The sequence below is a fragment of the Agelaius tricolor genome, unplaced genomic scaffold (assembly GCF_023055355.1).
Source record: "Agelaius tricolor isolate 1412-34295 unplaced genomic scaffold, bAgeTri1.0.p SCAF_19, whole genome shotgun sequence".
NCBI classification, from domain to species: domain Eukaryota; kingdom Metazoa; phylum Chordata; class Aves; order Passeriformes; family Icteridae; genus Agelaius; species Agelaius tricolor.
This window is the reverse complement of record NW_027269279.1, coordinates 7,307,698-7,335,212: the sequence shown is the minus strand read 5'-3', so window position 1 is coordinate 7,335,212 and position 27,515 is coordinate 7,307,698. Positions and strand designations below refer to the sequence as shown.

The window sequence follows — 27,515 nt, the reverse complement described above, 5'->3', positions numbered from 1 at the left end:
CACACCCCCTCTCCTTCCTGTCCGCACTGGCCCCGGGATTCCCCATGGCTGATACCTAACGGTGTTAGCTGGGGGTTCTGCTCCGATTTTAGTCGGTTTTGTCACTGGAATACAGCACCTGGCAGGGTCCCGGCGCCGTAGTGCTGTGAGGCGGCGCGCCAGGCACCCGCGGGGCGCTGAGGGAGCGGGAGGCGGTGCCTTGCTGGGGCCGCGGGCGGTGAGGGGCGGCCCCGCTGCCCGGCTCCCGCCTCCTCCCTCCCCTCAGCGGGTCGGCTTTTCCTCCCACCCACCGCCTGCCTTCCCGTGGTAGGGCGGCAGCTGGAGCGCGGTGCGTGGCTCTTGGGATCGCTCCGTACCGGGCTGCACGGCGGATCCGGGCTCTCCTAAGCCGGTAGGTGCCGTCGCGGTGCGGGGCCTGGCCCGACGGCGGTGGGGAGCTGCCTCAGCGCCGCCCGCGGCGGGAAGGGCGTTTTTAATTGCGGAAAATGACGATCACTAGGGTAGTCAGAGCCCGCGAAAGGCCGGCGGGCAAGCTTCTGCACGGGCCCAAAAATAACCTGATTTGTGGCATTAGGCAGCAGTGCTGCGCTCACACCTGAAGGTTGGCGTTTCGTCCATTTATGTTTCCACGACAGTGCGCATAATTTGGTGCTTAGGCTGTTGAAAAGTGCCGGGTGCTGTCTGTGACCGTGGAACAGCTGCTGTGTGCGGGGCTGAGTCCGCCCCGACAGCTTGGGACGGCTCCAGGACAGTTCGTGTTCGGAGAATTCTTCAAATACCTCAATGCGCATAAAGCATGGAGTTAATTAACAACGCGGGGAACTGAGCAAATGCCTACAAAAAGTCAGCGATAGCTAATTGTGCAGAGTATTTAAAGCCAGTTGAAATGACAGGTCTATTAATGGCAATGGAAGGATATTTTAAAGTTGTCTTGGAAGTTCCTTTTGTGTCCTTTTCAACCCCCGTGTTTTGGATGCTCTTACCGTAGTGTTTATTTGCTGTTTGGCAGCAGGGTGGATTTCACTGGGAAGGGCTGTTCTTGTGCCTCACTGCCTGCAGCTCTGAAAGCCATTGGTGTGTTTGAAGCCGTGCTCTGTTTCCTTGCACAGGGTTTTGTCTCAAATGCTTCGTATTCTGAGCTGGGGCAGTTGAACTGAACCCTTTGCTTCATGAATTTTGCATTGTTGCTCTCTAACGCTCAGACTAATAAAATAATTATCCCAGCTGTGTTTGCAGGCAAACTGAATGGGATTTGTGCCATGGTGTTTGCAGTAGTGATATGCTGGAAGGGACCTGTGTTAAAGGCTTCTCATTAGAAATCTGTCTTTGGTAAGACAAGGTTTTCAAAGATAGACAGCGAGTTGAGGTGTATCTGGATTTTTTTTTATCTTGTTTTTTTATCACAGCCCTTACCTGGACTCACTAAACCTGTTTTCTTGCAGTGTGTGGTGCAGATGAGACAGACATTTACTTTGCAGGGGTCAGTTGGGTATTTGGAAAGCACATAGTTCTGTAATATGCTACAGACATTAACATAGCTAGTGGGGTTGTTCTGGACAAGTTTATGTAGCTTTGGGTCTGTATCTCATAAAGGTGATAATACTTTTTAAGGTGCATAGTCTATATAGTTGCTTAGGTTAAATTTTGAATCTGGACTTTAAAAGAATGTTAATCTGAAAGGTGACTTCTCTCTTTTAAGAAAAAAACCAGTTTGTTTCTCCTAAAGGTATCCTGTTAAATGGCTTTAACTGATATGGTATTAAACCAAAAGGGATTTAGTGTTATACCAGGGAGAGCCGGGTCACGTTTGCTTTAAGGCTTCTCCACAAGACAAGCTGGGACTTCTGTTACAGAGCAGTTCCTGCCTGTCCTGTGTTAAGGAGTTCCAGGGGGCTGTGTCTGAGCTGAAACAGTGAATTGGAAGGACATGGAGATGCTCCAGTTGTCCCCTTTTGCTGACAGTAGTATTTCTATCACTCAGCTCTTTGGGATGAATTAAGGCAGGTTTCGATGCTGAAGCCACTGTAAACCCTTGGCCAAGAGTCTCACTAAACCCAGCAGTGCTTTGTAGCAACAGACACCCACAAGAAACAAGCCATGCTTTAACAGCTCTGTGATGTGAATTTTCCCTGCTGTTTATCTGTGTTCCCATATTTGCATGTTGTCCTTGCCACTCACCTGCCCCTCCTGGCCGTGTGGCTCTTGGTTAGAAAGACAAGAGAAGGAAAAATACTTGAAACAGGCATTGAAAAAACAAAAATAAATACAGAGTAGAGCAGATTAAGAACTGTATTTTAAATTATCTGCATTTTGAATCATATAGTACAAGGTTGATAAAAAACAGAATAAATTTTCAAAGTGGGTTGGAGTGGGTAGTTAAAATTATAGGTTGTGTGTGATAATGCAGGCTGGCAGGCTTGGTTTAGTGCAATCTCACTCTCCTTGTTGCTTAGCCTTAGAACACTTCTGTAATGGATATTAAAGATTAAATGATCAAAACACAACAGCAGTAGTAACAGAAATTCCTATGTAGTTCAACTTCTGTGCTATAATGCAAAAGCACAGAATATAACTCTTGGGATGAAGCTCAGGCTTTTTATAAGGCTTTGTGTCAAGCAAACTGTGAGGTTTAGAGCAGTGTTTGTATAGTTCAAAATCTGGTTATTGAATTCTGTTTTAAATAGCATTTTATGTGAGTATGATTATTGGTACATACACTCCCAAAGTAAACATCACAAGTACTTTATAAGAACTATGGTTCCAAGAAAAACCAAGAGACTTTCATAAACACCATTAGCTTTAAATAGAAATTGATTTGTGTGGTGATATTTCATTCACACAAGTCACAGAAACAAAATGTTTGCTGTCACTGCTGCACAAACCCTCATTGCTGCTGCTTCTCAAACTGTCCTGAGCCCCATGGATCTGCTGATGTGTGTGACAGCAGGAGCAGAAGGGAGTGCAGGACAGCACAGGGTGTAATGGGGCTGTCCAGTGCTCTGGCATGTCCTGCATTAGTCACGTCCTTGAGGCATTGTGTGACAGCTGCTGGCTGTTGGTGACAGGCTGTGGGGGTTCTCCAGCACTCGGTGCACGCTGGTGAGATGATCACAGTAAAAACGGCAGTGGCAGCTGAGGACACCTTCCAGCTGTGTCTGCAGTGACACCTTCCCCTGCCAGCTGTGTGTGTGTGCAGTGACACCTGCCAGCTGTGTGTGTGTGCAGTGACACCTTCCAGCTGTGTGTGCAGTGACACCTTCCCCTGCCAGCTGTGTGTGTGCAGTGACACCTTCCCCTGCCAGGTGTGTGTGTGCAGTGACACCTTCCCCTGCCAGGTGTGTGTGTGCAGTGACACCTTCCCCTGCCAGCTGTGTATGCAGTGACACCTTCCCCTGCCAGGTGTGTGTGTGCAGTGACACCTTCCCCTGCCAGGTGTGTGTGTGCAGTGACACCTTCCAGGTGTGTGTGTGCAGTGACACCTTCCCCTGCCAGGTGTGTGTGTGCAGTGACACCTTCCCCTGCCAGCTGTGTATGCAGTGACACCTTCCCCTGCCAGGTGTGTGCTGCTGCCCCTTCCCAGAAGTGACAGCTCCCCGTGGTCTTTGCTGGAGGAGCGGGTGGGCCCTCCAGAGCTGCTGCAGTGCAGAGTGAGCTGAGCTGAGCTGAGCTGGCTGAGACCTCCTCCAGCAGGGGTGTTCCAGAGCGGCTGCTGCCTTGTGGAGTGCTGGACTTGCTGCCTCGTGGAGTGCTGGAGTTGCTGTGTTGCTGCCTGAAGTGTGGGAATGCTGTCCCCGTCAGAAGAGCAGTAACCAGCAGGATAATGCTGCTGGTGAAAGCTGCCTCGTGTTAAGGCACTGTTTCTGTGGTGACCACTTTCTCAGTAACTGGGGAGTGAGGTCAGCAGCTATGAATGCTTCTGTAGCAGTGCATTCATCTTCCTGTTTTGTGCAGAAAGAAAACTGAAAATGCAAAGGGCTGAGGAATAACTGTAAAGCAAAACTGAATACCTTTGTGTGTGGGGTTGTTTTATTCAACTAGCTGTGTGAAAATCCCTGATTTTGCTGGGTGGGTGAAGAACTAAACAATGTGACACTGAGAAGTGTCTGTTTTAAATTAAATCCCGTTGCTCAGCCAGCATCAGAGCCAAATTTTGAGTATTCTCACTAATCCTCTATTTTGTACATGCCAGTATTTCCAGAGTATCTGTGTACACTTCCACCTCTTCCAAGGGCTTTAGTCGTTCCTCCACCTCATTTTTCTGCAGTGTGCCACACTTTCAGCAACCTGTGGCCCATTGGCTGTATGTAAGCTAAAAGCCATCTTAAGTCTTGTGGATTGTGGAAAATTTTTCTGTGTTGTTCTTACAGTACTCTCTAATTCATTTGACTGATAATTTGTACAGAATATGCTTGAGAAGACTTGTCCTGAAAAGATTTGAAAATTTGTCTGTGGTAGTTGAGGTAAAACTCTCTCAAGTTTCTAAAACCAGTATTGTGAAACTCAGCATTTCATGTAAGGAAGAATAAAGACATTTGGAGGAGGAGATAACCAAGCTCCTCTTCTCTGTCCTGTGGCAGTTTAAAACCAGAATGCTGCTTCTCACCAGCTCTAGCAGAGGTGTTCAAAACTACACGTAGGTACTTGAGGATTACTTTTACAGAGCCAGATGCAAATATATTTCTTTTCTGTCAGTGTCATGCATTATTTGTTTTTTTAATAACAACCTTTTCCTTTTCTCCTTTCACCCAGCTTCTGCCCCCTGTTTGCATGTGCATTGGAGTAGTGGGTGTTCCAGTCCTGGCAGGAGTTAAACCAGCCTCCTGCAGACATGGCAGACGAGGACCTGATTTTCCGTATGGAAGGCATTGATAATGCCAGACCAACTGCAGTGGACTCTGGGAATTATCTTGATGCTGATAGTGATGATGAAGACAATTATTTTATCTGTCCAATAACTGATGATCCAGTTTCTAACAAGTCTGCCAATACCAAAGTAGACAATTATTACAGCAGCTTAGCAAAGGCTGAGCAGTACAGTTCAAGCTCTTCTCCCAGAAGCTTTAGCTTTAAGGTGAGTATTGGCTCCAGTCTTCATTACTTAGTTGGCATGAGACATTTTCTAACTGCTTCATCTCTTGTAACTAACACTTTTCAATTAAGATACTCATCTGTTTTTTCCAGACCTGCAGTTAATTCCATTAAGCCAATAGTCTGACACTGCCATGGAATTGCCTACTGTCCCTTTCAGTTCAGTGGGGGGATCTTCCTCCACTCAGTCCAGGAGAAAATTCACTGCCATTAGGATCAAACCATTTACAATGCAGTATGTTGGCTGGGAGATTCAAAAGAGAATACAATTGGTGTAAGAAAAATTGGGGCCTGTCAGAAGATAATTTATTATGAATTTTGCTCATCTGTGATATTTTTAGCTGGACAAATAAAATTGTAAATTATAAAATTATAAGGGTAAGTTTTTATGTTATAGCTCCTTCTTAGGGAGCTTTTGACACGTTGACTGTCATGCTGGGGCATGAGGCATCACACTGCCAGTAGCTCCTGCCAGTGTGCCCAAGCTCTATCTGACCTTTTTGGGATGAACAGCAGCTACAGCATTGCAGGGAGGTCAGAGGGGCTGTAGCTGGTGCTTCCTTGGCAGTGTGTCCTTTTTCACTCAGCTCCCTTCACACAGATCAGGCCAGGCAATGGAGCCTCAAGTGACACCCACTCTGTAACTTACATATCCTAAATAAACAGTTTGTGTTTTGTTGTTTGTGTTTACATGCTAAACTGGCATCGTGTCTCTTAGATTTTCCTATATTTAATGTGTTTTATGAACGCATTTCTTATTATAGATATTAACATTTATTTAATAGATACTCTAAAATCTCGGTTATGCCTAATGCATGCTTTAATTGTGAAAAAATACTGGGGTTTATTTCAGTCAGGTAACATAGTGAGCAACACATTGAAAGTGAAGCTGGCTTGTCTGCAGGAACATTTTTGCCCAAGCTAGTTAATAGAAACATTAAAAGGTACATAGGCCTAAGGAAGGTGAGGAGCAAAAGCTTAGTATAGAAATGGGACAGATGTTGGTGTATGCTAAACTAAGCAAGTTAAGACTTGGTAGAGAGCTTAGTCTTCATTTGTGTGCACATTTTAACATGTACTAAACACTTGCCTCTGGGTCTGCAGTGCAATTTCTGAGTCATGTGCTCTGAGATAAAACTGATAAGGACTTCAGAAATTGCAATTATTTCCTCCTTCCTAAGCTGTCATTTTGCTTCTGCAGAATGTTTGTACCCAGGTTTTGGTCTCTACAATGTCTAGTTTGGAATTGTAGGTTCTATCACAGATAAATTGCTTTGTGTTGAGATGTGGAGCCAGCCACTCTCCATCTCCTGTTTCAGCTGCAGGGCTGGTGATTTCCAGCACAGTGGAGCAGACAGGCAGGGCTGATGGCATCCTAACCCCACAGCCTGGCCTAGCAGAGTCTGCCTGTGTGACCTCAAGGCTGAAGCAAGGCAGTGTGGGCCATTGATAATGAAAGGCAGAGCCAGATAGAGAACTTAACTCTCTGCTTTAAACCAGACTTAGCAATGTTTAATTAACTAGTTAATAGGCAATACCCTTTTAATAAATAACTTTCTAATTTAAAAAATTACCAACTTACCTCAATAGGTTTCTTCACAGATGTTCTAAGAAGGAACTTAAATTGGGAATATAAATTGAAGAGTGGCTTTTAACTGGAAGTTTTTTGTTTTTTTTTTTTACTAACAAAGAGAACCAATACTCTTTGTCAATCATTTGTCTTATCACATGTATTTTCCTACTTTCATGTCTCTCATGGATCCTTTAGAATGACACACAACATCGTTCTAAGCATGGCTCTGTGGTTGACCATGGTCGGGTAGGTTCAAAAGAAAATGTCAACACCATATCTAATGGATGCATTATGATTTTTTTGGTTTGGTTTTGTTGGGGTTTTTTCTTTCCTTTTATGGACTTTTTTTTGTTCATTATTTTATTGTTTGGGAGGACTGATTGCCTCAGCCCATAAGAGTCATCAAGTCAAAACTAGAAGAGGTACCTGTTAAATGGAATAATACCCATCCTGTGTTCTCTACCCTGAAATTTCACTGTGTGGCAGCCATATGCCTCCAGCAGGAGAAAAATTGCACTGTTAGCACCATCTCCATGAAATCCAACCAGTGTTTGTTTGACAATTAGGATATGGCTTTTGTACAAAGCACCTCAAAAGATCAAGCACAAGTAATTAACTTATTTAAATTATCATCTAACATGAGCACAAATCACCTTTTGGAGGGGGAATCTACCCAAGAACGATTTGATACAGCTGATCAACCAAGCAGTTCTTGTTGCTGTCTCTCCTTATTTCTCTCATAGGTATTTAAGTATGCAAATTCTCAGGTCCATATGAGCTGTCATTGCATGACCTGAGGCAACTTCATTTTCTTAGGAAACATGTAGAAAATCTTTCTCAACAAGTCCTTTAAAGTCATTTTCTTTAATGTAGTATTGTTTTCATTTTGTGTCATTATTGTCAGAAAGGGGAGCATTTAAATTGTTTGCAAGGTATGCGTGGTTAAAGCTGAAATTCCAAATAAAAATGAACATTTAAAGCTTAGCTGCTTCGAAAACTTCCTTGGTGCCATTGCTGACACAAATTTTAAGTGTATTTTTTGTATAAAAAAGGACTGATTTTAATTCCTGAAGATAAAAAAATAATCACAACATTTTAAAAGTTACTGTTTCTGCAAACTTGGAGTTCAGTCAGAGAGGCAGTAATAATATCTCAGAGCTCAATACTTGTTTATTGGCAGGGTGCAGAGTGCTTTTTCTCCTGCTCACTTTGCAGAAGGCATTTGGCACATCACAGGATCATATCTCCAGTTTTCTTGGAAATACACAATATAAGAGAGGGAGAACAAAATGTTAAGAATAAAGCATCCAAATTGACTGGTAGAGAGAGACTGTTTGTACTCCAGAAAACTGCTTTGATATTTTACTCTTGACTTGGTGAACATTGAAATAGCTACTTGTCTGGAATTGTTATAATAATCAATTTTTACAACATTCTAATTTCTTCTTTCTCATACTGAGCACAGTCTGGGACCCTGGGGTTCACAGAACTTCTTACTTTATCCATATTGATTTTATCTTCAATGGACTTTTTTGTACTTACTCTTATGCATGCAAAACCAGCATATGCTGCTACATATGAAAAGCTAAAAATCAAAACAGAAAAGGTGAATTAATATCATCTGGGTGTGCCTTACTGCTATTTGCAGAGCATGTTAGAGATATCTGCAAATTACCACAGATTTTGTAAATTGTACCTGGTATATACTGTGCCAGGTTCTGTTCTCAGTAACTTCAAAGGGTGCAAATTGAACTGAAATCTATGCTTTATACATCTGAGCTGGGTTTCATTATAATTGAAATTATTAAAATGTCAGAGTTGTCTTTGGTACTACTTGGTCCCTGCTCTGAGCAGTGCTTTGGGGGCTTGTGCAGTTGCACATCTCCATAGCATTGGGATCCTGATGGGCTCTAGAAAGTGCTGGTTTTGTGAGCTGCTGCTGATTATAAATAAAGTGCCAATCTATAACTTCTTCAGGAAACCTGGAAGCATGCTATTGAGAAAGCCAAGCACATGCCTGATCCCTGGGCAGAATTCCATCTGGAGGACGTTGAGACAGAGCATGCCACTCGTTACAGGTCTGTGGGCCTTCTGCCTTGCATGCTGATACTCAGTAGGGCTGCTGGCTTGTGCAAGGGCTGAGTTTGTAATTGTCTGGCTGAAGAAAGTTCATGGTGCCCAAAGTGAGTGGGGCTTAACTCAATCTTTACATATTCCTCAACCAGGAATATGTAAATACTGCACATCATCAAAAATAAACATTTCAGCAAACCATTGTCACACTTTCTCTTCCACCTAAGCAGTATCTAGGACTTCCACTGTGTAGACAGGAAACAAGGCTGAAAAGTATTTTCTGGTTGATTTGTTAATGCCATAAATGTAATCTAATAAGGAAATTGGTCCCAAGAGGAAGCATAGTTAGTTTAAATAGTTTGGGGAAGAAAGCAACATAGCTCTCCACAACTTTCCTAAAAATAGAGTTTCAATTCTGCTACTCCATGCAGTATTGTTGCATGTGGCAGGAATTTAAATCCTTATAAAGCCCAGAATAGCTCAGTGTGGTCTACGTGCTAAAAGGGAGTTTGGCCCTGAAACTGGTTTCAGTGCTTTAACATGAGCTTTGCCAAAATATTTACAGACACAGGTTTCTGGGAGGAAGGGTTAGGGGTTAGAGGCCAGTTAATCACCACTTAGCATCAGTGTTTGGGGAGGCCTCCCTTCCAACCCCATGCCAGTCATGCAGTGCTGCTCTTCCCATAGCCTACATCTGTCTATGGTCAGCCACACAGTCCTGAAATAGTTTGCATAGTTTTTAAAATACAAATAAGTGATAATTTTAGTTTTGGGCTACTCAATATCCTGTTAAAAAGAGATGCCTCTGATACTCTTGTTTTTACCTCTTTATTTGCTGCAAACTGGGGTGGTACATAATGTATAAGTGAGAATACAGGGAGTCTGCATGCATGAATTCCTCTGTGCAGGTTGGGGGAACCAGGCTGGAAACAATCATGTGTTGATGACTCAGCTGCTGTGGTTCCCAATTTGGCTTTCACTGTGTTGGGAGTTCAGGGGGTGGGGAGAAGCCACAGTTGTACTCTTTGTATTATCACAGGGTTGTGCAGGGACTCGCTCCTCCCTCAGTGCAGTGTTGGGCAGTTCCTGGCCCCACTGTGTCTCACAGCTGGTGCTGCTCACATTCTTCACAGCCCCAAGGCAAATATTCAGCCAGAAGCAGGCTTATGCAAGGTCAGGGTTGGGACAGACAACCTGTCCAGTGTGCTGAGCTTGGTGAGGCCCTTCCTGCCCCCAGTGTGCTGCCCAGGCATCACAGAGGAGGTTTAACTTCAAAGCAGATAAAGCCTGATCTGTAGTGTTACAGAAGTTCAGATTCTGCTTCAGAGTCTGCTCATTGACAGGAGGGTTCAGTGTCTCTTCAAAGAGCTAAATGTGTTTCTCCTTGCCTGCCCAAAATGAGGAGGGCCAGAGTGTAGTGGGAAGACTGGAAGCTTTTGTGTGGGAGTGGCAGCAGCACTTTCCAGAGTCAGTTACAGATAAGGAGGGATAGGTGCTGGAAATGGGAGGATTTGGGTTCCCTTTGCATCCCTTCTGAGATGCATCTCCTGATTTTGCAGGTACAATGCTGTTACTGGGGACTGGGTTGAAGATGAAGTCCTTATCAAGATGGCTTCTCAAGTAAGATCACACTGTCCTTCATGTTTGCTAACAGCAAGTGTTAGTGTTTTCTTTCTGTTCCTGAATAGTGGCAGCAAGATGTTTTCCTTATAGAAATTTTGAAGTCTCAGTGTTATTCTTTTCACCAACCTCTTTTCCTTTGTATCCTTCTCTCCAGAATAGAGTAGAAAATGGAGTCAGACCTTCCCTGTCAGCAACATGAGACATTTGTTCCATTCCCAGTGATTTCCCTTCCATGTCACCCCTCCCATTTCCTTCTGGCATAATTTCCCTGCCTGGCAGTAGTCCTCCTATTTTGTGTGCTTCCAAATAATTTCTGTTGTTAGAATGAAAACTAACTGGATTTTCTCTATGTGAGGGCACTGTCCTTTCCCAGTTAAGTCCTGGGGTTGGTTGTGTGTTGGGGTGTCCTTGCTCTGTGCTGCTGGCTGTCTGGCATCTGGGGAGATGATGCTCTCTTGGGCACATCCTATGCTGAAGCCTAAGTGCAGAGAGCATGAAGTCTGTGAAGCTTCTGTAGGCAGTCACACAGAGCTGACTCCCAGCTAGGGAGAGAATTTAAATAGGTTATTTAAAAGACTTACCATTTCTTCTCCATGGGATATGGGGAGGGGGAGTTCATCCAAATGCCTTTTCCCCAGATGCCCACACTACCAGTGGATTTTCACTTTTCCTTGAGGAAATTTCTATAGAGCCTGTTTGAAAACTGCTTTCTGCATGGTATAAAGGGGAAGTCATGGTTGTGTCTCTTACTGGTTAGAAATGAACTTTGTGGAAATGGCAATGCTGGGTTTTTGTTTTTTTCTTTTCCCCAGCCTTTCGGCCGTGGAGCAATGCGAGAGTGTTTCAGAACGTGAGTATCTGCCCACTTCATCTCTGGGGGCCTCCTTGCAGTATTTTTTTCTGTGGTGACTGGAATTTCACTCAGATGTATTGGAAATTGTGTAAAGCTCGACTCCTTTCTAAAAGACTTTGCTGAGAGGTTTATCCCTGTTTGTGTGACTCCACCTGCAGGGAGTGGGGTTCAGAAAGGAGAATGTCCTCTGAATGTTGTACTTCAACCCTCCCTGGGAGGCAAAATATTCATGAAAGTATAGTAACAGCCTTAATGTCTGTGTCCCTTGTGTGCTAAAATATCTTAAAATTTGATATGAGCTCGTAGGTGTGTGCAGCCTGGAGACCAACTTGAGGCCTGTAGCTAGGCACAGAAAAGAGAAAGAATATCTGGTTGGTGCAGTCTCAACTGGAAAAGCCTCCACTGGTGAAGAAGGTTATCCTCCTAGAGTTTGCTTTGCATCACATATACCAGAATAATGTTCTGAGAAAGGCAGAACTTGAACACTAACAGTTGTGCTTCCCAGAAAGATAAAGTGTGGGGAGAGACTGAGGAGGAACTTTTCCTTCCTTGGAGAGTGTTATCAAATGTTATTGTGGGGATCAGCATCCAGCTATAAATTGGTGTGTGCTAAGAGATTACCCCACCCTTCCAAGCTCTGGAAATAAATGTTTCCTGGAAAATGTCAGGGAGTGTGTGTTTAAAAACATTCCCCCTTCTTCCCACATGTGGAATCCAGAGAAACTGCACTTCATGTGTGGTTTCAGCTCTAGAAAGATAGACACTCCTGAAAGATGGAAATACAATGTTTTGAACTTGAGCAAAAGGGAAGAAAAGTAACCCCATACTGCTCCAGTTTGGCATTGGCACTTCAGTATCAGTTCATGCTGGTGGTTCTGTTCCTGCAAAGACAGCTGGATACAGTGGTGGATGAAGCCTAGGAAATAACAAATCTCAGCTGCTGACATTGCTTTTAGTTGTTGTTACTTACCAAACTCCCCATTACACAATATTTTGAGTAATACCATAAATAGAAATTTGTTAGCAGTTTTGCCTTAACCTCTGGTACTAAAAAAGCATAACTTGCATGTCAGCTTTCTACTGTTGGGTTTCCCATATGTGTCAGTGGTACAGGGATATTTCCCATCTGGAGCTCTCTCCTAGGTTTTTGTAACTCTGCAAGTTTTTAGACAACTGCCCATGGCCCAATGAACCACTGTGAGAATATTGACTTTAGAAAAACATGAGCTGGCTTGTTTTATGCAGAGGAGTGTGTTCCTTGAAGAACTGGCAAGATTTGGGATCTGGCTGAAATTCCCACCTCATTTCCTTGTTCATTCTTTCCAAGGCCTCTGTTGCTGTGACTGTGTGCCCATCTCTACAGGAGGACAGGCAGCATGAATTTGCTTTGCCTGTAGAGTGTCCCCTGTACCAAGACCTCTGCACCAAGTTCTTGGCAGGGAGAGGAAGAAGAGCGAGGGGGAAGGGTTGAGTGTTTGAGGGCTGCTACTAATTAAAGCACCTGCCTAATGCATTTGTTGGCAGCCAGCAGATCCTTTCTTATCAAAGCTTTCCTGTGCTACACACCACCACACCCCCTGCCTCAGCCCCCCTGCTTTGGAGGGATCTGTGGGTTAAAGATTTGCACATCAAAAAAGGGAAAAGCTGCATCATGACAACTGTCAGGTGCAGTTTTCCTTTTGGGAGTATGTGGGTTACTGAGCAGTCACTGCTGTGTGTGGAGAAGCAGCAGATTGCTTTTATCCCAGGAGAGGTTTCTCAGTTCATGTTTGAGAGGCCACTCCCTGTTAATTTCTGCAGAAAATAATTGTTGACATTAGAACAGGTTATTGACATAGCACCAGCCTTTCATACTCCAGGTTTGAGAGGAACAGGAAGGGAAAGGAATTGAGAAAAGGAGAAAGTTCAGAGCACAAGTAGCTGCAGCTAAACCAAACAGTTTGGCACATCCCAGCCATTCCCATGGGATGTTTCATTTTCCCTTGTCCCTTTCCTGTGCTTCACATTTCAGGTGAAATACCTGGTAAATGCCTGAGGGTAATGCTCACCTTGGAGCCTGGCTCTGTCCATGCAGGCAAGGAAATGGGAAAGATTGAATTAAAATCCTTGGGTTTCCTTTCACCAACGATTGATTTATCTTTCAGAAAAAAGCTGTCCAACTTCTTACACACTCAGAACTGGAAAGGTGCCTATAATTATGTTGCCAAGCAATACATAGAGAGTGTGAGCAGGGATGTTTATTTTGAGGATGTCCGACTGCAGATGGAAGCCAAACTCTGGGGAGAGGAGTACAACCGGCACAAGCCACCGAAACAGGTGCATTCAAAGATCTTGCTAAGCAAAAATGCAGTATTGTTCTTCTGTTGGGTTGGTTTTCAGACATAATTTAGAGGGAATTATTTGTTCACATTCCATCACATTTAAATGCTTGGATAGATTTTTTTTGCCCTTCTATGTTTTCTGTTAAGTGATAGCTGATTTTGAATGGAGTAAATACAGAAATTGCTTTATATTTCCAAGACTAGGGGCTGTGTGTTTTTGAATGTCTGACTGTCCTTAGCTGTTGACTGAAAACCAAAATAAAATGATGCTTGTATTGCTCTCTTTGATGTGTGCCCAGCTGCTTTTGTGATAACCAGAGATGTCACAGAATTTTTTGCCAGCAGCAGTCTCAGCAAGCACTTAGCTGTTAGTGCTCCAGGAGGGTGGATGCTTAAATCTCCTACACCCACCCAAACATGTAACTAGCAATGATTTTTGAAAAGAGCTGGAAACCTGCTGGAAGCCTTAGCAATTTTAATGGCCAAAATTAGTGATTTTGATATGGGGGATATTTGCATTGCCTCCCCTCTGAGGGTTAGTTTATGACTACCTGGCTCCTAACAGCAAGGTGAGGTCTACAGTGAAGCACACAGAGAGAAATCTACAAATCTAGAAGTTTTAAATATCATGTTGGAGAAAATATATAAATGGAGTGAGAGTTGTGATGATTTCTGCTTTGGGAATGTGTGTGAGACAGAGGGAGAGGCTGGATACAGAGATACCTGAACAGTAGATACCCCCAGCCCTTCTCTGAAAATGCATTTCTTTGAGTTGTGCAGTAGTGACTGTATGTTTTACTCTCTGGGTGCAAACTCTTTGCAGAGTACTCTTAAGGTACCCACAAGATAAAATAGAAAGCCAGCACTTGCTAAGAATTTTTTCAGAGGGGTTTGTTGCAGAAGTGAGCTGTTTTGAAGTGGCTGCTTTTAATTTATGGAATTCCTCCAATAACTCGTGAAGCACATGACTCTGCCCCCACCCCCTTGTTAAACAGAAGGATCTTTGCAATTGTTCAGTTTCTTGCATTGGGAAAGTTTTCCCAGCTGGAGGATTCACACACACTTTGATCTGAGGACAGTGTGCTGTTAGTCACTGTTTATCTTCTTTCCCTCCCCAGGTGGATATAGTGCAGACCTGTATTATTGAAATGAAGAACAGGCCTGGAAAGCCTCTTTTTCATCTGGAACATTACATTGAGGGCAAATACATCAAATACAACTCAAATTCTGGATTTGTGAGAGACGACAACATTCGTCTGACTCCACAAGTGAGGCTTTGTTTAATGCTTTCCATGGAAACTGCTGCAGAGAATTTCTGGGCTCTCTCCAGAGGTCTTGCATTAGTGCCAAGAAAGGAAACTGCAGGCTCTGCAGTACAATGCCAGATGAATTTCTCTATTTGCAGTTTGTCTGCCCCTTACTTGGGGCCTGCTCTTTCAGGTGCTGAGTGCTTCTTTATTGGATTTCAGTTGATTACAGTTGAGTTGAACGGGGTTAATACTCTTTGGAAACCTTAAGCCCTTTGACTCTAATTATAACTGCAGGCATCAAAATGTTTCAAACTTTCTTCAGATTGAGGCAGTGAAGAGATCTCTCATGTACTATGTACTGAGTAGTCTTTTGGTTCCTCACGTAATACACAAGAGGTGGCTGGTATCCAACTCCTGTAAATAAATCTTGTTCATTTCCATATAAAAGTGTCAGTTTTTCTAACTGCAGCCTCTGAATAGCTGAATCTGAGATTGCATATAGAAATACAAGGACAAAACTCCCAAGGCCCAGTAAAATACCTCTTTTTATTTTACAAGATTTCAAGTGATTCTTGAATCTTGTAAAATAAAAAGAGGTATTTTACTGGGCCTTGGGAGTTTTGTTCTTTACATTTTTTCCACTATTTTTAAGGTATTTGTCATGAGGCTTAATGTAAGCAGAGAATTTGTGTTCTGGGCTGTCACTTGTGCACTGAATCAGTGCTGTGCTTTCACGGATTGGGAACAAAATGTTCCCTGGTATTTGCTGCAGTTAAAATGTTTGTCTATCACCACCAGTCACCTCCCCCAGGCCTGGCAACACTTTTTTGGAGACCTTCCCAGAAGATTCCTAATATCTCAACTTTATTCTAAAGAGAAGGGCTTTTTGTACCTGATTCTTGAAATGTGTTTTTTCAAGAGCACAAATGTGCATTTCATTAGCTGATACACAAATGTAGACACAGAGCAGTTGCACAGGGGGATCACTCAAAGGGGAAGACGAATTTGTCTGGATGCTGACATTTATTTATGGGCTCTTTCTCCAAACTGTGGCAGAGCTAATGCTTGTTGGCAGAAGGAAGCAGGGTCCCAGAGATGCAGAGCTTGCAGGTTCACAGGCACAGCCTGAATGTTTATACAGAAGTTATTCTGCTCTGGCTTCAGAGCAGAGCCCACTGTTTTTCTCTCTGCCAGCCAGCTCCCCACTACCTAAGGTGAAGACTGTAGTGGAAAACAATCTCTAGTACAAAAATGAGGAATTAAGGAATCTTCTTTTCCCTGCCTGTGCCCACTGCTGCTTTTCACTTTGCCTTTTTTATCCTCTCTGCAAGTTGGAGCAGGTTGGAGAGACAGGACACTACATGCTTTTGGTCTCTTGCTGCTTTCATCATTATATTTATACCAGTTATATTTCACTGATAGGGTTATCAGACTTCTCTTCCCATTTTTAACAGGGAAATGTGTGTTGCTGTTTCCAGTAGATGGGAGAGTGTTCTCAGGCATCTTCTGTGGTTCTTTCCAGGCCTTCAGTCACTTCACCTTCGAGCGCTCAGGACACCAACTCATTGTTGTTGATATCCAGGGAGTTGGAGATCTTTACACAGACCCTCAGATCCATACAGAGAGTGGTACAGATTTTGGAGATGGCAACCTAGGTAAAAATCAATCATTCTGTTTCACTAAAGGGTGCTTCTCTTTTCTTCCTAGCTCTTCCCAGTAGCCACTGCACTGGGTGAGCTGACACATTCCTGTTTCCCTTGCAAACAGCTGGGGAATTCCTGTTGTGAGGAATCCTGTACAGGTCAGCTGTCATAAAAGGGCAGTCTTAAAATGAGAGCTGATTGTGGCCCATGTCTCCTGGCCTACTTCTAAACAAGTAATGTTCTCACAATGTAAAAACTACTTAATTACAATAATCATGGCCTTTGGTTTCCTTGCCACATGGCAGGAATGGATACAGCTGAATGCAGACAAATAAGGACCATGTATTTTTGAAGTTCCAAGTGTCTACATATGAAATTGTTCATAGGACACTGCAAGTTTTGTAAGCAGGATCAAATTTAGACACACTTCTCAGTCTTTTGTTATATCTTGTTCATACATAGCTTTCCATGATTTTTCTCAGTACTTTCACTCTCTCATGGAGAGAGAGTAAAAAGCTCTTACAGGTGTTGAATTGGAAGTGGGTTAGGCTGTGTGCTACAAAGCCTTTTCTCTCTCTTGGCTTTTTAGGAAAAGCTTTGAGACTTCCAGCTTTTAATAAGTAAATTGTAATATAATATTAGAGTAAACCCTTTCTTAACTTTTTTTTATGCCTTAGGTGTTCGAGGTATGGCCTTGTTCTTTCATTCTCATTTCTGCAACAACATCTGCAAAAGCATGGGGCTTGCACCATTTGATCTTTCATCCAAAGAGAAAGATGCCTTGGATTATAATAAAAAATTGCTTGTAAGTGTTGGATGAAAAAGTTTAATTAACAGGGAACCTTGAAATCAGTGTATATTTGGGACCAAGTAGATCTTAGAATGCTGAAATAATTTATAAATTTTGGATCTCACAAACCTGATTTGATGCTTGTTGCAAACTGATCTCAGTTTCAGTGTATTTTGATGGCAGTGGGACTTGATGTAACACTTGGAATGAAACTCAGTCCTAAATAAGTAAAAATGTCAGGGTTTGATATTTTGCTGCAGTGTAGAACTTTTCAAAGCAAATACTTCTGGATGCCCGTGTATATTTATAGAGGACTGCTGATAAACATTCACACTGGCTTGTAGAGCATGCTTAGAGTCCACAGAAGGATTATTGACAGGACTTTCTCGTTGATTTCCCAGGAGTCTGCTCAAACAATTCTCCGTGGCACGGAGGAGAAGTGCGGCAGCAGCCGCGTGCGGACGGTGTCCGGGAGCCGCCCCCCCCTGCTCTTCCGCCTGTCGGAAACCTCCGGGGATGAGAGCATGAGTGATGTGGCATTTGACTCCCTGCCCTGCTCTCCCTCCTCTGCAACCCCTCACAGCCACAAGGTGGACGTGCTTAGTGAGTGAGCCTCTCATACATCACCTCTGGGGGGTTCCTGAACATTGCACTTGTCTTATTTTGGTTTTGTCTTATTTTGTTTTTAAACTCAACAGCATTGATTTAGTCCAGAACAGTTTGTAGTGCTCCTCTTTAAGCAAAAGTAAAACTGAACATACGTCTATGTAGATAATTAATGCACAGATGCTTCTGTGAAAAAAAACAGCAATAAAATTATGATATCTAGAGCTTTTTCCTCAAGCATGTTATCCTTATAATAACAGCAAGTATTTTTTTTTCTCCTAGATTGGCCTGTGTTCAGTGAAGTAGATAACTTGGATCAGCTTGACAACAAAAGGGTGAGTGTCTTTCCAACAGAAAATGAGGCTGCAGTTGCCTAATGAAATGTATCTTTATAAAACTTCCAAAAGGTTTTGTTCAGTAGAAGCATATAAAGGTACTCTTCCTATTTCTCTTGTTGCAGATCATGTTACCTCTGTGCACTTGCTGTTTCTAGTACAGGAAGAACATTTTATCTTAATATTGTAGTATTCGTTATTTTGCCACCAGAAATTTATTTGCATCTGCTGTATTTTAATGGATACTTAAAGCATGTGCCTGTTCCCCTGCCTGCATTTTGTGTCTTGGGTGCTTGTCCCAGCTGCTGTGGTATTAAAGCTAAAGAATCCCTGTGGATTAGGTCTCTGCAAATACTGGTACCAGGGAATGTTAGAGAACCTTGCCTGAGGAGGTGCAGGAAGTTTGCAATGGACATTTTCCAGTGCTGGGCCTTAGTGCCAGGGGCTGTCAGTTACTGGTTTATCACTGAAACTGAAAACTATATTTAGTGGATTCTTGATTTGATAAAATATGAAAGTGCTTGATTTGTTTTAATGTATGTAAGGGAGAAGACAATCTTAGATCACTTTATTTATCATTAATTCCTGCTCCTTCTGACAGAGGTAGAAGGAGTATTTTCATCCAGTACAACCATCCAGTATTTTTCATTTAAAGAACAAACTGTTTGCCCTGTGAGAAATGTCTAGCTGGGGTCCTTACCAAGTGTGTAATGCTAATGCTGTTCTGTACTTGACTTCTGTAGGATTTTGAAAATGGAGGAGACAGTGGGTATCCCAGTGAAAAGAGAAGTGAGACAGAAGATCTGGATCATAGGGTAAGAACCTGTCTGTTCATACTTAAACTGCTTTTGTAGAAGAATCTTCTTTTTTATCCTTTCTTATCTAGATCTGATCCTTATCTAGATTTTGAAAACAGAGGAAACAAAGAAATTCCCCCACATTGCAAAATTACTTATTCATATTGGGAATGACACTCTTACAGGAAAAAGATGATTTGTAATGAGTAGCTTAATTTCAAATATTGTATTTGATTAGATGTTGTTGTGTGGGTTTTTTAAGTATTACATATTGCATTTAGGATGTGTAATCATCTTCTTGTCATGTGGAATCCATGAATATGATCTACTTTCAGACCAATTTACCTTCTCTACTTTGTATGGCTTGAAATATTACAGAACTTAATGTTGTTGTCAGGTAATAATATGGAACTTTAGAATTCCTAGGGATTACTTGCTTACTCCCCTAAAATTTTTAAATAAATGTTTTTTGACCTGGAGATCTTAAGATATTTAATTAGAAGACAGGAAAGAGAATACTACTTCTAGAGATACCTTGTCACCTCCTTTGGCAAGGTATTTGTCATGGCATCTCCAGCTTATGGGATTAAAGCCCACGTGTGCCAAGTTCTTTATCATTTTGGTATGAGTCTTAATACATTGTGATATCACTGAAAGAAATGGATCCAGTGGAAACAGTTTTGGTCTTTATTAGTTCACTGTCACTTTTAATTCTGGAAGGTAGGAATAGTCTAGAGGCATATCTGGCACACATCAGTTGCTGCAAAATGAATGATGCAAATCTCTACATCAACGTAGGGCCATTCAAACAACAACCGGAGGCAGGAGTCTGATGAAGACAGTTTGGGAAGCTCTGCAAGGGTAAATAAAGCAGAAATGTTCACAGACTGAGTTTGCTGCTCTGCTTGTCCTTTGTTCCACTCATCTGCCACCTAACTGTATCACTAAACCAGATGTAGGTTTCCCTTCCTTTTCAGCTACAGAAAATATTTATTAATATCAACTTACCACTCTGTTATTTCCTTTTATGTTTTGTCTTTGTTTTCTTGTGAAAGAAGTACTGTGAAACAAATTGTCACCTCTGTCATAAATTAGTGATTATGTGTGGGTTTCTCACTTTCAAAAAAAAAATACAGTTCTGTGAATTTATTTTCTACCCAGCTAAATTATATTTCTTTTCTGCACTTTACTTTTGGAATTCTATCCTGTATGTAGTTGTTCTGTAGTTGAAATCATATCCTGTATGATTTCTTAAAAACACACAGTATGTGAAACAGATACACAGTGAAGAGAGCTGCTGTCACTGTCACCTAACTGAGTTAGGAAAGAACAGACTTTGTATGCTTTTAGCAAGTATAACTTCTGTGATAATTGGTCTTGGGTATTAGCTTAAACAAATAACTACTGTGAAAGGAAAGAAAAAACAGCTTTGACAAGAATTAATAATTTATTTCGATACAATTTTCAGAATTTCCTTTTAATTATTATATATTCCTGTTTCAGAAAATTGAAACAGCTTTAACAGACTGAAGTTCTGTGCCAGCAGCCTTTCCTGTTGTATTTGCTCTGTGTACCTGCAAAGACATTAATTGTGATAGGATTATTTTCAGCTACTGTTTCCCACCGATCCATTATGTTCAAAAATTTCATCATTTAGGTTGCTCCTCCTGAGAAATGCCAGTGCATGTATCTGCCTGTAGTCCTCTGCATGGTTACATGTCATTTTTCTAGAGTTCTAGAATGCAAGCTGCATTTAAAGTATTGGGAACTGAAATTCTGGGTAGAAAAGTATGGGTTTCTTTTTTCTTTTTTTTTTTTTTTCCTGCATGGATAACTTCAGTGCTTGTAGTGTGACTATTCAGTTGCTTATTTGTGTAAGTAACTTCTTCTGATTCAGAACTTTGAGATGATTCTTCAAAGTGATGATGTTTGCATTAGAAATAGAGGGGCTTACTCCATTTCTTTAATGAAGAGTAATAACCAATTATTCAGCTACTAACATGACTTTTGAAAGCTGTGTTTTAAAATACACTATTTACTACTAGGTAACAATATTAATAGAGGCTTTGATTCCTTATTGGTAATCTATATGAATGGGAATTTTAATTTTGAATATAAATAATAGTGTATTTTGTATTTCAGGTCAGTGTGGAGAAGTGGAATCTTTACAATTCTTCCAGAGTCCACATCCACAGACCATCCTGTGTTGCCCAAGAAATTCAGAGGCTCAATGAACTAGAACTTGAAAAGAAAATTGGGAAGTCAGTCCTTGGAAAGGTGGGATGGGTCTGCTGATACTGTTTTATCCAACAAGGAACATCTTGTATTTATTACTTATATAGAGGTGTTGCCCTGCTTGCATTTATTTGTGCAGTTGAAAACAACACTTCTATACCTTTCTGTCACCTACCCATGTTGTATAAGGGACATCTGAGTTCAGGAACCCATGAATTCCATTTGCTTTTGGCCTTGCAACTTCTGGGCTCCTTTGGGAAGAGCCCTGCTGTTGTTAATCTGCATTTCCAGAGGTGTCACACAGGGAGGATGCAGTGGGAGGGGTGGCTGTGCCTGACCCACATACCTTGCACACAGGCAAAGCTGAGCTCCTGGAACTGGGAGCATGGACTGACTCTCTTATTCCAGGCTATTCCAGATAATGAAATGTGAATTAAGGGGTTATGTATGGCCTTAAGCCCCCTCCTAAAACATGATGTAAATCTTACTAAATATCCAGGGAGCCTTAGGTGTTCTCAAACCTTTTGATCTGGGAAGAAACCTGTTTTTCACAGAATATTTTAGGTTGGAAAAGACCTCTTATATCATCAAGTCCAGCCTCTGACCAATGACCACCTTGTCAACCAGACCATAACATTAAGTGCCATGTCCAGTTGTTTCTTGAACACCTTCTGGAACTCGGATTCCACCGCTTCCCTGGGCAGTCCATTCCAATGTTTAACAGCCCTTCCCATGAAGAAATCTTCTTGATGTCCAACCTGAACCTCCCCTGGTACAGGTTGAGGCTATGTCCTCTCAACCTGTCACCAGCTGCTTGGAGAAGTTGCTGATCCCCATCTTGCTAGAGCCTCCTTTCAGATAATTGTAGGGAGTGCTAAGGTCTCCTCTGAGCCTCCTCTTAGCCCAGGACTTAGCTCTGAGACCTGGTAAAGTACAAACAGAGGGCTTTTGAAGGATCAGATCCCTACCTGGTGCTGTGTCAGATTTGAAGGATCAGATCCCTACCTGGTGCTGTGTCAGATTTGAAGGATCAGATCCCTCATGCTGTGTCTCTCCTGTGCAATTGTGCAGGTGCACCTGGCCATGGTTCGCTACCATGAAGGCGGGCGCTTCTGTGAGAAGGACCAGGAATGGGATCGGGAGTCAGCCCTGTTCCACCTGGAGCATGCTGCAGACTGTGGGGAGCTGGAAGCCATCGTTGGGTTGGGCCTCATGTGCTCTCAGCTGCCACATCACATTCTGTCTGAGGTCACTCTCGAGGTATGGAAGGTGCCAAAAAGCAGAATTGTGGTCCATTGTAAAAATCTCATAAGAATAGCAGGAAATGGAGATGGAACGAAAACTGTAGTTAGGTGTTCTGTAGCCTCTTCAGAGAAAATAGATTACTTTGTAATTAAGGATTTGGACAAAGCAGCAAAAAAATGTTGCCTCTTTCTGGTTTTGCCAGCAAATTCCTGCATGCCTTTGGGAAGCTTTTGAAGCCACCTTTACTGTTCAGCTTCCTTCTTTCTTGTGGCTGTGCCAATTTCTCAGACATACTAAATACTTGCTGACTTTGAGAAACTGCATTTAATGGTAAAGGGATGGTTTCAGAAGCATGCATTTTAAAGGTTTTGTTTTCTTTACTAGGATACAAAGGAGAACAGAAATAAAGGATTTAATTACTTGCTGAGAGCAGCAGAAGCTGGAGACCGGCCTTCCATGATTGTGGTAGCAAGAGCATATGATACAGGTGTAAATCTTGGTGCAGACAGGTACTGTGCATGGTTGAATAGATTAACTTGGTGTTACTTCACTGAGGCAAGGCTGGGGCAATGATTTTTCTGCTTTTGTATTTTAGCATGTCTTTGTTATTTATGTGAGTTTTCATTTTGCACAATAGTGATACTCTTTAAATTTCCCACTGTCAAATAACATTAAACTTCTAATTGAACTTCACTAAGAATTCTCAGTGTGCAAAATAACTGATTTTAAAGTATTTATGAAACAAGACTCTGCAACTTGAGGTTTTTTTCTAAATTGGTTGCTCTCACAAATGTAAATGCCAAAACCATACAGCTGATAATGAAGCTCAGACTCTGGAGTTCAGGAAAACACTTCAGTCTGATACTCTCTCCTGTAATTCCTGCATAAAGTGACCCCAGCCTCATTTTGCTGTGGCGAACCTAATGTTGTAGTGCAGTTAGTGAGTCTCCATGAGAACATCTGCTTTCTTGGAGAGCATTAAGGCTCTGAAAAGCCAGTACAAAATGGGATGCTGAATCTCCAGTGCAAAGTACACTTGTTTCCTAAGAGAACCATCCTCAGAAATTATTTTTGACTTCAGGGCCCAGGATTGGAAGGAGGCACTTCACTGGTACAACGCTGCGCTGAACATGACCGACTACGATGAGGGAGGTGAATATGATGGCACTCAGGATGAGCCCCGGTACCTGCTCCTGGCCAGGGAGGCAGAGATGTTAATGATGGGAGGGTTCAACCTGGATAAGGATCCACAGAGATCAGGTGAGGCCTCGTTTCTGTTATCTGTAGTCTTGCTTTTCCTTCTCTTCTCCCCCAGCATGCACCCCAAAAATAGATTTCTTGCTTCAGGTGTTAAAAAACATAGAGAGGGTCAATACCTTCAGATTTAATGGTGCTGGGTGTAACAAGGATGGATGTAACAGTGGCAGAAGAGATCTTGGCAGAGACAAGGTAGTGGGTGGTGCCACATCCAGTCTTTAGCACACTGAATCACTGCCAGGCAACCTTCACTCCCTCTGAGGTTGCTCTTCTGGGTCACTCCCCTGAGCTGCAGGTTGCTGCTTGTAGTTTGAGCTACACCCATGATTCCCAGGCCCTACACAACAGTCTCTTAGTTGCTGTGTAACCTGTAGGAGTCCTGGGGGGCTCCTCCAGGCTGGTCCTGTTTGCAGTCATTTCAGATACATTGGGGAGCCACCAGCAGCCAGTTGTATAATTTGAAGAGCAGAGGCCAGGTTCCCAGCTGGTGTAACTCTGACACTGTTAAAACACACCCATACACATCCAGCCCTGCAGTCTGACCTCCATTTCTCCCTTTGTCCTTTATTTGCTTCAGGCTAAAGCCATATTCTTTCTTTACTCTGTCAACATAACTGATGCTGTTTCCTCTCTAGGTGAGCTTTACACAGAAGCAGCAGAAGCAGCCATGGAAGCCATGAAGGGCAGACTGGCAAATCAGTACTACCAGAAAGCAGAAGAGGCTTGGGCAATGATGGAAGAATGACACTGAAATTAAGCAGTTCTTGTGTATAAATTTGTTATAGACTTGCTGCATTTGCAGCTACAAAGATGTATTTTTATGTGATGTTACCAGGTTGGTTTTTTTTCATATTTTAGTTTTATAATTTTTTTTGAGGGTAGAAATCTAAATGTAAGTAGTATGTAGGGTGCCATAGCATACTTCTGTTTGTGTTTTAAAGCTGTAATACACACACACTTGAACCTTTTATACTTTTTTACTGTTAGAACTGAGGGGCCTAGTTTTTTTGACGAAAGAAAACGAGGCCTTATTGTTTAGGTTTTACATGTCCTGTTTTTTACACAGCAAATGATCAGTGTGTTTACATTTTTCTTCTCCTCCCCACATAGAGAAAAACATTTTCCTAAATTCTCAGCATTTCTTGATCATTTTTGGTGTATCTCACCAAATTTGCACATGAACGTAAATTTTGAGTTTACAGATGCACTACTGATGCTGATAAGTAGTCCCATTCTATTTGCTGACATTATTGGACACTTAAATGTATTTCAGATGGAATCCTTAGTTTGGGGAAGGGTAGGGAAGATGATTCAGATTGGTAGTGAGGGTAGTCAGGGTAGAATGTTTTATTCATTACCACTATTGCATTAGAAAATTGTTCATCTTCCTGATGAGGTGAGGCATCCAGCTACCTCTCTCATTTTCACATTTTGCACCATATAAAATTTTATTTGTATAAAAGTCTACTGATCTTATATTTGTCCAATAATGCACAGTAGCAAGATTTGTAATATATGGGTAATTTGAAGTTAGTTTTACAGTGGCATCTCAAATCTCAGTGAAGCTAGATCATCTCACTTAAAATGAGAACACGTTTTCCACCATTTCCAGATGGATGTTTGAAGAGGTTTGGAGATGTTGATTCACCTATTTCTATGTAGAGAAAACAATTTACATGGTTTAAGTATATTTTTAAATGATATTTTATCTGCAAAAACTATTTAGAAAAGAGTTTTTGGTTAGAAAGGGAAAACAGTATTACCCCAAAACACTTGAATTTGTGTCCTCTTTGTCTAATCCAAATCAGTGAGGGGAGGACACAGACCTGGTGGTGGTTGAATTATCATTGCATAGAGATAAGTTTCTTCAAATCCAGTATTTTATTCCAAAGCTGCTGTGCCATCTGTGTGGATAGTACAGAAGCTGTTCCTGTTCCTTGGTTGTGGTTAACAGTTCTTTTGCAGGAGATTTGAGATGGAAGCTTCTGCCTCCTTGGCCTGGCAGTGTCCTGAGGTGTAAATTGAGGTGCACAAGGGGCAGCCCCTGTGAAGTGCAGAATGACCTGTGATGCTCACCACTGAGCCAGGCAGGTGGAAAGCTAAGCAGGCCATGAGATGATGCAGAATTGATCAGGATTTCTCTCATGCATAGCCAAGGAATATTAATTTCTTGTAAAATGCAGGAGCTGTTCATGGAACAGAAATCAGTTCTTCCTTTCCTGTGCAAGTGCCTGTCACTAGAATCAAATTATGCTCCCATTTTCTCTTTTTTTATGGCAAGTGGATCTTGAATTGCTGTTTAGACATTATCCAAGGGTGATGTCAGTAACAACTGCCACTGTCTGAAAGAGGTGAACTCCTGGTGGTTGACGGGGAATTTGAATCCTTTCTAGGAGGGAGGGGAAAGTTACCCTTGGATGTTGTGCTTCTGGCTGGTGCTGTAACCATCAGGCAGCTGGAGCTGTGAGCAGCCTTGCAACACATGGCAACATCTTTTTGCTGTAGATTGCAGAGGTTGTGGGAAAGCAGTGCCCATGGCCTTTTTGGTTTTTGTTTTGTTTTGAGAGTGAGAGCAAAGCTCTTCACCCATTAATGGAGGAATGTCTCATTTCTAGATCTCAGCTGGTCTTAGGTAGTGAGGTACTAAAATGACCAGATTTTTGGACCTAATATTTTTTTGGTACCTAACATGATGAAATAGAACCAAGGACTGCAATTCAGATGGATGTTTTCAGTGCCTATCCAAAGTTCTGCTTTAGAGGCCTAAAGCCTCTCTGGGATGTGGTATTTTTTGGTATTTCAGTTCATAGCATTAAGGTATCAGCTGTCAATGGAAGGTGAAGCCCCTCACCTCTGAAGACAGTTGAATAATCTGTTTTGTGCAGAACCTATACACTGTGGGAACTATAAATCAGACAAAAGGATTTGTTCCCTTCATAAAGTGGTGATGCCAAATCTTTGGGATTTTCCTTGAGAAGGAAGCATGTGTGACAACACCACTAACCATGTAGGGAGGAGGTTGAAAGTGTCCAAAATGTGCATGCAAAGGATGTAGAGTGTATTATTGACACTTTTTGGTGTAGTTTAATTTGCTAAATTCAGTAGTTGCTAAAGTTGCTGACAGCTCTATGTAGATCTGGTATATAAATGTTCACACAACTCAGTGCAAAATTAATTAATTCTTTGTTTGCAAATACTACTTTTTGGTGATGAAGACTACATTTTATCCTAAGGTATCAGATGATTTAGCCATATAATAAATGGGACTGTCAATAATATGGAAATGGAAATTGTTTACAGAAATATTCACAACTTATTCTGTGACATTCTTTTGAAGGGAAAAACTGTATATTTTAAGGACTTTTGCAATGATATTGCTTTATGCTGTATTTTTAATCTATTCACAATGAATAAGTAAAAATCTGTATTTTTTAAAAATGTGAAAATAAATCTTAGGCTCAGCCTGCCAGAACTTACCTGGGTTCAGTGTTTCCAGATGTCAGTGGGAATATTGCTTGGGTAAGGACAGTGAGATGGAAGACTTTGTATGTTAGACCAGCAAATACTGCTTGCCTGCATCACTTAGTCCTCTCATTCACTTTGTCTGGGTTCATTCTGGCTAGTCAATAAAATTGTTCTTTTTGTCACTTTTCTCAGTAGAGTTTTACTCATTGCTTGTGGGCATTTGCTTTTGCTGGTTTTTTTTTCTTTATAAATTTCTCCTAAATTCAATCCTACTATTGAAGCTTCCAGAAATCATCTCTGTTGTTTGTATTATTCCATTCCCAGTTTCATTCCCTTTCAACAGTCAGAAGTAACTAACAGG

General features: G+C 41.9%; 1 protein-coding gene across 2 annotated transcripts; it reads left to right on the top strand.

Moving 5' to 3' along the window:
* Nucleotides 1-225: 225 nt before the first annotated feature.
* On the top strand, nt 226-27,336 carry EEF2K (eukaryotic elongation factor 2 kinase). 2 transcript variants are annotated; one of them, XM_071444085.1, is made up of 19 exons: nt 226-391; nt 4,750-5,071; nt 6,857-6,907; nt 8,639-8,739; nt 10,294-10,354; nt 11,170-11,207; nt 13,355-13,526; nt 14,650-14,799; nt 16,304-16,436; nt 17,102-17,229; nt 17,616-17,817; nt 18,103-18,155; nt 18,899-18,970; nt 19,751-19,813; nt 21,095-21,229; nt 22,259-22,447; nt 22,817-22,941; nt 23,514-23,692; nt 24,325-27,336. In XM_071444085.1, the coding sequence occupies exons 2-19, from the start codon at nt 4,829-4,831 to the stop codon at nt 24,432-24,434; spliced, it is 2,205 nt and encodes a 734-aa protein (XP_071300186.1). In that variant the 5' UTR covers nt 226-391; nt 4,750-4,828; the 3' UTR covers nt 24,435-27,336. The 2 variants fall into 2 exon arrangements, with proteins under 2 accessions (XP_071300186.1, XP_071300187.1); XM_071444086.1 differs by lacking the exon at nt 6,857-6,907 and having other exon boundaries at nt 227-391.
* The last annotated feature ends 179 nt before the right edge of the window (nt 27,337-27,515 follow it).

Excerpts from the sequence above, each read along its gene's own strand:
- EEF2K (XM_071444085.1), top strand. The coding sequence starts at position 4,829 with ATGGCAGACGAGGACCTGATTTTCCGTATGGAAGGCATTGATAATGCC. Across the intron at positions 5,072-6,856 it reads CCAGAAGCTTTAGCTTTAAG|AATGACACACAACATCGTTC; the intron begins GTGAGTATTGGC and ends TGGATCCTTTAG. Across the intron at positions 11,208-13,354 it reads ATGCGAGAGTGTTTCAGAAC|AAAAAAGCTGTCCAACTTCT; the intron begins GTGAGTATCTGC and ends TTTATCTTTCAG.